The 10,984-nt window shown below is 40.3% G+C and overlaps 1 protein-coding gene across 1 annotated transcript; it reads left to right on the top strand.

Moving 5' to 3' along the window:
- Positions 1-10,478: 10,478 nt before the first annotated feature.
- Positions 10,479-10,979, top strand: LOC122648371 (splicing factor U2AF 65 kDa subunit-like; the record flags this gene model as incomplete). Its single annotated transcript, XM_043841597.1, has 1 exon — positions 10,479-10,979. A coding segment is annotated over exon 1 (474 nt), but the record flags the coding sequence as incomplete, so codon positions are not given.
- Positions 10,980-10,984: the final 5 nt, after the last annotated feature.

The following is a 10,984-nucleotide window of genomic DNA, read 5'->3' as shown; positions in this document are numbered from 1 at the left end:
AGTTTAATAGTTTTCAAACCAAACCTCCTGTACTTTTTAATAGAAAATGGGTTGTAGCCTATAGTGCTATCTCTTTTAATTAGTAAATACCTTCAATGGACGATGGATCCCATGAAAATGTTGTACCTTCAATCATTGTTTACCCATTTTTTTTTTTTCTTTTTTTTTTGGTAGAAAACGGTTTACCTTCTATATACTAATACTAATTAGTTATTAGTAATTAGTTAGTAATTATGAAGTTATTAGTTGTTTTTTTTTTTAAATGGAAATCATTTATTGAAGAAATGTGACTTAGTGACTTAGTGAATTAGTGGTTAGTACTTAGTAGTTGCTATTGCTAGGTTTTGAATCTTTTGATGTTTGGTTTAAATGGTTATAATCGGTTGTAATTGGATTAAATGGCCTGAAACCGTTGGATTAATTGGTTAAAACCGGACCGAACCGTTTAGTTAAACGGTGGCATTTCTGAAACCATAACCAGACCATTTATTTAAACGGTCTGCCGGTTCCGGTTTAAACGGTTCAGTTCGGTTTCGGTTTTGTTTTGACACCCTTAAGTATTAGTTATTTATTTTATGTCTTTTAATTGTTTGGGTCAGCTACGTAAGATTTTATTTCAGTTTTAGAAAGCTACTGGATTTAGTTTCCTTATTCATTTGAGTTTCCAAGTTAGAGTTAGTTTCCTTTCTTGTTGGGTTTCTTTTATTTAAATAGATCCGTGCTATGAGAACTCAGATTTGATTAATGAGATTTTATTAGTGAAGCTCTACGAGAGTGTGTGAAAGTGAGTTCCCTCTTTCCCCTCCTTCTCATTCTTCAATTGTTCTCTCTGTGAAGCCCACCATAGCAGATCACCACCTTGTTCTGCATTACACCACTTCTCTTCTCCTAAGGTAAGAATTCTGTTGGATATACTCTGTCTTCGTTCTACTTATCTATAAACCTTTAATTCCAAGGTTGATCTCCATAACTCCAACTTGGCGTTAATCCTTGCTTTTGTCTCATCCACCAAAACAATATCATCAACAAAAAGCATACACCAAAGAACCTCATCTTGAATGTCTCTGGTTAAATCATCCATGATAAGCACAAACAAATACGGGCTTAATCATTGATGTAACCCAATTGTAATTGGAATTCACTGCCTTGACCCCCCTATAGTTCTTACACTTATCACCGCTCCATCATACATTTCTTTAATTATGTCCACATATTTACCTGAAACACTTTTCTCTAGTACTTGCCAGATTAACTCTCTAGGGACTCTGTAATAAGCTTTTTCTAGGTCAATAAAGACCATATGGAGATCCTTCTTACAATCTCTAATTCTTTCCATGAGTCTCCTAAGTAAGTAAATAGCTTCTTTAGTGAATCTTCCTGGCATAAAACCAAATTGGTTCTCTATAATAGCAGTTTCTTGTCTCGGGTGGGTTTCAATAACCCACTCCCATAATTTCATAGTATGGCTCATAAGTTTTATATAGTTATTGCAGCTCTAAATATTACCTTTATTTTTGTAAATCGGAGCCACGATACTTCTCCTCCATTCATCTATCATTTTCCTTGTGCCCATAATCTTATTAAACAGTTCGGTTACCCAAGATAAACCACATATACCTAAGCTCTTCCACACTTCTGTTGGAACCTCATCTGAGCCTTGGACCCTGCCTACTTTCATCCTCATAAAAGCTTCTTTTACTTCAGACACCCTAATTTTTCGTATATATCTAAGACAAGGGTGTCTTGATGGTAATGCAATCTTCCGGAACACTATTACTAAAAGTGTTTTCATTTAGTAGGCAGCAGAAATAACCATCCATCTCTTCTTAATGTCCCCATCCCTTATTAGTAGAAATAAAGCTGATCTCCCTGTATTTGTGGTTATTACAGAATAGAGAGCTAGCTTACATTTTGCTTTGTGAAGAAGCACATAAAAAAATTTAGTAGTTCATACTTCCCACATAAAGAAGGAAATATAACTTGCTAGTCAGAGCATCTACAACTCTACATAGAGAACTTTGATTCTAATATTCCTTGTATGAAGCCTTTTAACTCAATGGGGTTGAGCATTTCATGCAAGAAGGATTGATGGGCATGACCAGATATCTATATGCTTTTGGTCTCACAGAGAATCATCTGTGGGTCCACTAGACCCTCTCAAGTCAAAGGGAAACCTCAATCATAAGGTGCAAATGCTCCATTCTAGTTCTTATTTGATTTTCTTGCTTTCTATAATAATCTAAAGGCCATTCTTTACTGAGTCTAAGTCTGGTTATCAATTCATTCTTTTGACCAATAGTTGGGATAAACATGCTCTGTTCATAGCTATCTTTTGCTTGACTTTTTTAACCCAGTTCCCCCCCCCCCCCCGGAACCTTTATTGTACAAGCATCCATATTTAATAGGAGCAAAAGTATTCCATAGGAATTAGCAAGGAGCAAAGCTCCAAGTGCAGAGGTGCGGGGGAGCCCAACACAGAAAAAGAACCCTCAAGACCCACCACCCAGCTAACCTGAGGACCTATGCTACTCTTGTTTGCAAGGTTGAGACTTTGAGTACAACACCCCCCCCCCCCCCAAAAAAAAAAGGAAGAAGAAAAGGAGGCACCAGACCCTGAGCAATCCTTGCAAACACAGTCAGGAAAACAGAACCGACACCATCCAATTTCTAATTTCCCCTCACAATGATGATTTACCAAGGCAGTGGATTTGATTGTGGAATCTGAAAGGTCTTTTAGCAATTCCATCACATGAATGGAACTGGCACTCAACATTTTTAACCCTCCAATGATTTGATACATCACAACCTACACCTTCCTTAGTACAATTACAGTCCCCCAACTTCCCCAGGGAAGGAATTCTGTTGGCAGCAGACAGGGCTGGAGTTGGAAGAGATGTTGGAAAATATCTCCAAATAAAAGCTCCTGATATGGTAATACAACGCCATCAATATCATTATCTTAAGTGAGCTCGAGAGGTACTGGTCCATAAATGGTGGTTAACCAACATGAGGGTCCCTGTGTGAAAGGCCAATAACTAGGGGTGTCAGTTTGGAGGTCTAACTTAAAATACCAACTGAACCTGACCGGGGAGGGGGAACTGAACTCGTTATTGGTTCGGTTTCTGTCTTCAGTTCAGAAAACATCTCAGATTTCCGTCGGGTTCGGTCTGACCTGATTGGACTGAAAAGACCGATATAAGCTTACAGATAGCAGCAACCGATAAAAAAACAGATGTAAACCCGCAAAAAAAAATCATACTTGATCATTGGGTTATATATATATATGATGCAGATCCAAGCATCCGCAAGAAGAAGCAGCCCTAAGATTAGGGCCTAGTGTTTGGAGCCTTAGTTTATTTTCATACTTAGTTTATTTCAGCTTTAGTTATTTCCCATACTTTTTTTTTTTTCAGTTTAATTGTAAACTTAAATTGAACCTGTTCAGACCATGGTTCAATTTAAGTGAAATAATCCCATTGGTTGTTAGGTTCTTATTTCCTATTGGTAGATAGGGAATTTTTTTAGTTTTAGCTTTTAATTAAAGTGTGCCATCCCTTCCACGATTTATGTGAGGGTGGTTTAGATTTGTAATAGGATTTGGGCCTTGGGCCTTGGGCCTTGGGCCTTGGGCCATATTATAAAGTAATAAAATCGTGGGAGGCTCCCCCACAATTCAGACTCTAAAAAAATCGTTTTCTGTTGCTGCCATTGCTGTTGCTGCTTTGCTCCTTTGAGAGTGTTGCCTTGTGAGTAATATCAAGAAGAATGGATTGGTGGATCTCCAATTGACTCCTTGCGTCTTGTAGACCGGGAGGATCCTATTTTCATCTCCTAGCATCTTGTAGATCGGGAGAAGCCGTTTTCTTTCTTCAAAGGTTGCTGCCATTGAAGATCTGCTCAACAAGTAAGTTATTTTACTGTTTTAGCAATCCCCTTCTTCTTCTAATCCTCTAACCTAAACCTATCAACTTCCATTGTCATCCCTTCCATTAATCCAATCGATCCACCCAAACCCTAGGTAATCTAGATTCTGCCCAGCCAATTCCACCAACCAAATTCAATCAAATTTCACCCACAGCCCCCTCTCACCTCCTCCTCCACTCGACCTTAGTTGCAGGCCCATCCTAGCACCTAAACCCTAATCCCCCTCATCTCCAATAAAACCCTAAAATCCTAAAATCTGTCTAGACCTATCCAACCATCCAAACCCCTCCAAATTACAGCCGAACAACCCTACTACTGCCCCTAACACTCGACCTTAGGCCCTAGTCCAAATTCCAACTCTAAACCCTAAAACTCACCACACTCATCTTTCCCAAAACCCGAAATCCGAAACCCTAATTCTCTGATTTTTAATTTCTCACTCAAACAACATCAAACCTTCACTGTTAGCTTCCCCTAAACCTGCCTAGCATTATCTTACCCCAACCTAACCCTAGAATTTGACCTAAAATCCCAATTCTGCCCAATCGGCCAGCTGTTTTAGGAAGTTCCTGGTTATTGGCTCCTAGTAGACCTATCCTCTATCTAGGACTACACTCATATATATATATATATATATATATAGCATACAGACCTATAGTAAATTTGGCCAACCAATAGCTGAAACTGGTAAGGGACCAAAAACCAAATGGACAGATAGTTAATCGGTCTCATTTTTATTTTAAGGACCTATTAGCTTCCCAGTCGATTTTGCTTTGGCCCAAAATATGGCAAGGGCCTAGGTCAGCCAGACAGAAACCAACCGGACTGATTGACTTGGCATCCCTAGCAATAACTCTTAAGCCCCACCAAACACCTTGAGAGAAGAAATTCTCAAGCTTACTTGAGGGATTTTACTCACCATCACTCTCCCTGAATTTCAAATAAAGTTTCTCCTCCTTCACAAACATCCAACTAGCACATTTCAATTTGAAATATCTCAAGCCAACTGATATAACAATTTTCCTAGTCTACCTAGAATAGAACCTTGCAAGAGTTCTATTTTTATTTATTTAATTAGTCTGTGAAGTCTAATTGATGAGTTTTACAATTTCATTTGGTCAAGGTGGAAATTGTGGGCAACATTTTCATCACCAACTAATTAGATGGTCAAGTACATGGCATTGAACTTTAGCACTTGGTTCAATTTTCAATGTCACTCACATAGATAGATAGTCTTATCCACGAGGTGCTCTTCAATGCCACTCACATAGATAAAGTCCTATCCATGGGGTGCACCTCACATAGAGAATTTCTTGTCAAATTAGGGGTACAAGGAGGTGTTTGGGGGACAAATTAATTCATAAGAGCATTTATTATACATTCTCACAAGATCATTAAAGAATAGTTTTTGCTGCTGAAACATGGCTGAATGTGTGTAGATGGATTAATCCATTAGAACCTTAAAAATTCAAGAGGGGTCAAGAATCTATTCTAGTAGATTGATCACATTTCAGCATCATTTTCTCTCCTGCTTCAAAGTTTATGTTATTCTCATAATCTTTCGTTCATTAATTGCCAATTGATACATTTGGTTCCTTCTCATAATTTCCTTTTATAAACTAACCTGCAATTCCTTACCGAAGTCCAAATTTAATCTAGCCCTGCCCTTGGTTTTGTCCATTCTCACATAGTCACATTCCATTTGTGTTGATAGGTCATCATTCATCTAGTTTTTCCCCTTTAAAACCCACCATTAGCGATCTGGTATTTTCAATAAGTGAATCAGAGAAGGGATTATTCGAAGAGTTAATAGACTGCATTGAATACCCTAGGTTAATGTACACAGAGGAAAACATCAGAAAAAAAATGAGGATCCCGCCTGCCTCTCCCAGTGCACAGAAGTAACTACTTCAAGCCAGGAATTTGAACAATTTCTTCAGGTGCAAAAACAGCTTGGCTTAGTGATAAAACACCTTAACAGTTAAACCCTACATTTGCAACAGTCTCATCTGAGATTGATTAAAATAAATCACCACATTGAACAATATGGTTAGGTGCACCCTCAAACTCATCAAAATCATCCGATAACCAGTATTGGACTAGGGATTAGTTTATGGCAGAATTGGGCAATATTTTTCTCATAAAGACCTTGTCTAAAGAAAATTCTCAACCAAGATCACACAAATGCTATATAATGAAACGACAAATTATTCTAGAGGTTGCATAATTTCTTTCCTCATATGACTGAGACCTGATCCCTTTCCCCTTTCTAAGGGGCTCCACTCTGTTACAGGGTCTCTGCTTGGAAGCAGGTAGTCCTTTCCTAAAGGACTCACTCTGGCACCAGGAGGGTTGGGACCAATGATCTGCTGTTCTAATACCACTGATACCAACCTTGGGAGAACTCAGCCCCCATCAAACGCCTTACAAGATGAGGAACCCAAGACCATATCAGCCCACACCAAATCCCTTTCGTAACCGATATGGGATCAGCCCCCAATATGGGATTGTAACATAAGGTTTGCAACATTTGCCCGATTTAATTGAAGAAATAACAAACAAATCAACGACTACAACAACAACAGAAATTTGAAGAAAAAGGGGAAAAACATACATTTTTCAATTGTTTGACCTTTCTATGGAGACCATAGATCTCTTCGTCCAAGTCCTCATGCATTGGATCGATCCGCACTTGGACTTCATTCGAATTGGACACTGATCTCGTGGTAAGTCCTCCTCTGCAAAAATTAATATAAAATACTCAGAGAGAAAGACCAAACAGCCGACGCGCTAAATTCCTAGCTCAGAAGGATTGGAGTACCTCGATCTGTAGGAACCAGCGCCATACGGCGCACCTCTCTGCGAACTCGCCATTGGAGAAGAACGAAGAAAAAGGTCCGATGACAGGAAAGGCCAAGATCGAGGAGGGAGATTGACTCGTAGAGCTAAATTCGTCGTCGGTTTCAGAACGGTTCAAGAAAAACCACTTCAAGAATTCTCCGAGACTGCGTCACCACTTTAACAAGTCGATTGGTCCGATTGGACGACGCACAGGTTATGGAATGACGTTAGTTTGGGTCTTCGGCAAACGCCATAGTTTAAAAAACTCGAAAGATCACTCGGTGTGGCAAGGTGATCCAAGTGGGAGTCAATTTCGTACTTCTATTTGTTATGTGGGCTCGGCCGATTTGGCTCCTGTCCTGTAGTGGCGGGAGCTGGAGCATCCAGCCCAGCTAAATGACAGCAAAAACAAGGGTTGGGTGGTCATTTCACAGGTGGGTCCCCCCTCCAAGTGGGAGTCAATTTCGTACTTCTATTTGTTATGTGGGCTTGGCCGATTTGGCTCCTGTCCTGCAGTGGCGGGAGCTGGAGCATCCAGCCAGCCCAGCTAAATGACAGCAAAAATAGGGGTTGGGTGGTCATTTCAAAGGTGGGTCCCACCTGGGCCCCCACATGTGAAATGACCACCCCACCCCCTATTTTTGGGTGGTTTCCATGGACTGGATGCTCCAACTCCCGCTCCAGCTCCCGCCACTGCAGGACAGGAGCCAGATCCGGGCTCGGCAGGGATTTGGCTCCTATCCAGCCGTGGCGGGAGCTGGACCGTCCAGCACCCCCTGAGATTTCTCCACCTGGCCAGCAACGAATCCAACGGCCTTAAGAGAGAAACATTATTTTAATCCCAATTGGACTTAGAAACCCTCGTCACCCAACCCGACCTGATTTGTTCAAATAGAGAAACCAAACCAAGAAAACCCTCGTTACCTCTTTCATCTTCCCCCTTTATGGCTTTCTCCATTTTCACCCTAGGGATCTCAGCTCCATTTTGAACAGCGAACCAGGTAATGTGACTCTCTCCTCTTCTTCTTCTTCTCTCTCTCTCTCTCTCTCTCTCTCTCATTTCCGTTTTGAAACACTAATGAGGGGAATTTCGTTGTTGGTACAGGGGATTTACTCATCTTAGCCTCGCCATCCTCAAATCCCTTGAAAATAAAGTTCGGAAATCACATCTGTACTCTCTAGTGCCACATGTTTTGGAATGAGCTTTCCAATCTGACTGCACAACATACTGTTTGGAGCACTTTTTGCATTTCCATTTCTTCTCTCCATGTTTTCGACAAAAAGTTTTTCTTTATACCAGTGAGATCACCAAGAGCCCATGAAGGGTGATGATGAACACAGCTCTTTTCTGGGCATACATAGACTCTCTTCCTTGGTTCTTTGCTAGTCCTCTGTCTAAGCTTCCATGGAAGGTTATGTCCTCGTCGATGAAGTTGAAGATTTTGATATTTTTGGAAACCCTTCCCACATATCTTACACAAGAATCTGTTGATAGCCATTAGAGTCTTTGGTGACAGGGCTATGACCTCAGCTTCAGCTTCAGGATCTATTTAACACCCATAGGAAGTCAATTAAATCGTATAAGATCCATAAATCTCTCAGAATCATAAAATCTACAAAGAAAGAGAAATAAAACAGCAATCAAAGCAAGATCAAGAAAGAGAAGATTGCCTAGGGTTCCTGGTAAATTTCTCTTCTTCTTAAGTGGAGGAGGATTGGATCCTGCAGCAGTTGAGAAACCAATTTTGATCAGCTATTAACAGAGTTTAATGGAGAAAGCCAGAAAGAGTGAAGATGAAAGAGGCAATGAGGGTTTTTTTGGTTTGGTTTCTCTATTTGAACAAATCGGGTCTGGTCGGGTAACGAGGGTTTCTAAGTCCAAATGGGATTAAAATGGTGTTTCTCTCTTAAGGCCGTTGGATTCGTTGCTAGCCAGGTGGAAATCTCAGGGGGGTGCTGGATGGTCCAGCTCCCGCCACGGCTAGACAAGAGCCAAATCCGCTCGGCGGTGCAAAACTACAAATCATATTTTAGTGAAACGTTTCCCACGATGCCACTTGAAAGAGGAATCTCCACGCTACACCAAAGGCAGTGTGAAGAACTGTATCACCTACATGGGGCCTAGAAACACGAACAAAGAAAAGGATAGGATTTTCTAGAAGGCAATGTATTAATTAAAGAATCTACACACTACAACCAATAAGGGGTTAGAAAATGGTATCATTCATATAAGATCCGTATGGGATCCCTTACGGTCATAATAGGAGGGAAAAATATCAATGTGGGTCTCATTGTTTATAATGTGTGGGCATAAAAGAATCTGTACAATGACAATATAGTAATTGCACTTGAGTCAAAACAAAGCTTTTCAACAAGTTCAAGATTGCTTAAATCTGATTTATATTGAAGGAGTTATGCATCGGTCAAACTTAATTTGGTGTGCACAAATGCTATCAAAATCGCTTTGAATGAAAATATTTTTTTGGACATCAAAACAAATGAATATTTTACCGCACTTTTGGTTTTTAGAAATGTTTTACCATATTAAGATTTGTGGAATTTTTAGATTTGAGAAAACCCCAACATTAGAAAGTTGAAAATTGCACCTACTGCCGAAAATCTAATTTTTATTCTTGAACGGGGGGATTGACTTTTTTTCCTTTAGGAATTTGATTTTTTAACTATTTTTATTGGATTCAAATAGGGGGTATTTGCTTTTTTATGAATAATATCTTGAGTAAATACTTAAATGGTATTAGACATAAATAAATATGTTTGTCCTGTGTCTGTCTTAGTTTCTGTCATAAGTAAGTGTCTATCCTGCTTTCCCACTAAGTGAAACTCTTATTTGGATTTTGTTTTGTAAAATCTGATAGCGTCATTGTGTTTAAATATCCTAAAATAGGTTGAGTATCAAGTTTCAGATCCGAACTAGGTCTAAAACCCACCGAGTTGAGGCTTCGAGTTGAAGAAAAAAAAAAATGCACCAACTCAACGAGATCTCGATCCAACTCGATTTTTCCAAGGGCCGAGTTGGTACAAAGTTTCGAGTTTTAGTACCTTGCCCTCAATGCAAAACTAGATACAAGCGCATACTAGGCGAGACTTTTATACTTTCTTCTTCCATTCTACCATCTCTTCCAGCATCGCATGTTGGGTATAGATGGGATTCAGGTAGGAGAAAATGGAGAAGAAAGAGATGGAAAAGAAAGATCAGGGATAGTGGTTATGGCGGTTTAGTGAGGGATTTAGGGCATTGGTGGGTGAGGGTTTCAATTTTGGTGGAAGGAAGAAGAAGAGGATGGAGAAGAAAAGATAAAGAAGATCAATAGAGGAGGAGAAGGTTCAGTTGGGTTACGTAAGGTTAGGGTTTAGTGAAGTGGAGAGGAAGAGATAGAGGTATTCCATTTTTGTTCTTCTGGCTCAGAGAAGATGTCGTCCATTGTCCTTTTTCAAAACCTTCGCCAGAGTTTGCTAGAGATGAAGGTCGGACCTTCATTTCCTCTGTTATGGGTGTTTTAATACAAGTGTAAAATAATCTTTTCCAAACTAAAACCAATAGTAGGCTAACACCATCAACCAGAGTCCAAAGGGGTTTTGGTGTAATTGGGAAAATGCAAGGGAGGAATATGTATTTAAGCCATAGTACAGGAGAGGGACATGTAATTTTTCCTTTCTTTTTTGAGCTATTTTTCGGGCAATTCTGCGTTTCTGAAGAGTTTCAGGTCTCAAACTGATTAATGGAGGAGGAGAAAGCTGCTGCGTATTACGACGAGCTCACGCGCAAAGGTGAAGGTGCCGCGAGATTCAAGCAAGGCCTCGGATTCTCGTCGCAGTCTTCAGATACCACAACCGACACTGCTCCTGCGAGAGGTTATGCTCTTCCATCATCGTCTGCCTTCCTTAGCAACTTCGTTAGGGCTTCTAGCCCAGGGAAAACTTCATTGCTAGAGAAACAAGCACAGCTCGAAAGCATTCAAAACAAGCTCAAGAAGAAACAGAGCTCCGAACACGAGCCAAGGATATTGGATCATCGCAGCAGGGATGATTCGAGGAAGAGTCGGCGTCGTTCTTCTAGTAGGGAGAGAGGCCGACATTCGAGGAGGAGGAGTAGAAGTAGAGATGACCATGATTCTAGGCGTCGATTTCGTTCTTCGAGCCGGGAAAGAGAGAGGGACAGAAGAAGTGAGAGAAGGAGGAGAAGCAGGTCTGGGAGCTA

Source organism: Telopea speciosissima, unplaced genomic scaffold (genome assembly GCF_018873765.1).
Source record: "Telopea speciosissima isolate NSW1024214 ecotype Mountain lineage unplaced genomic scaffold, Tspe_v1 Tspe_v1.0888, whole genome shotgun sequence".
In the NCBI taxonomy this organism is placed as follows: domain Eukaryota; kingdom Viridiplantae; phylum Streptophyta; class Magnoliopsida; order Proteales; family Proteaceae; genus Telopea; species Telopea speciosissima.
This window is presented reverse-complemented; position numbering and strand designations above follow the sequence as displayed.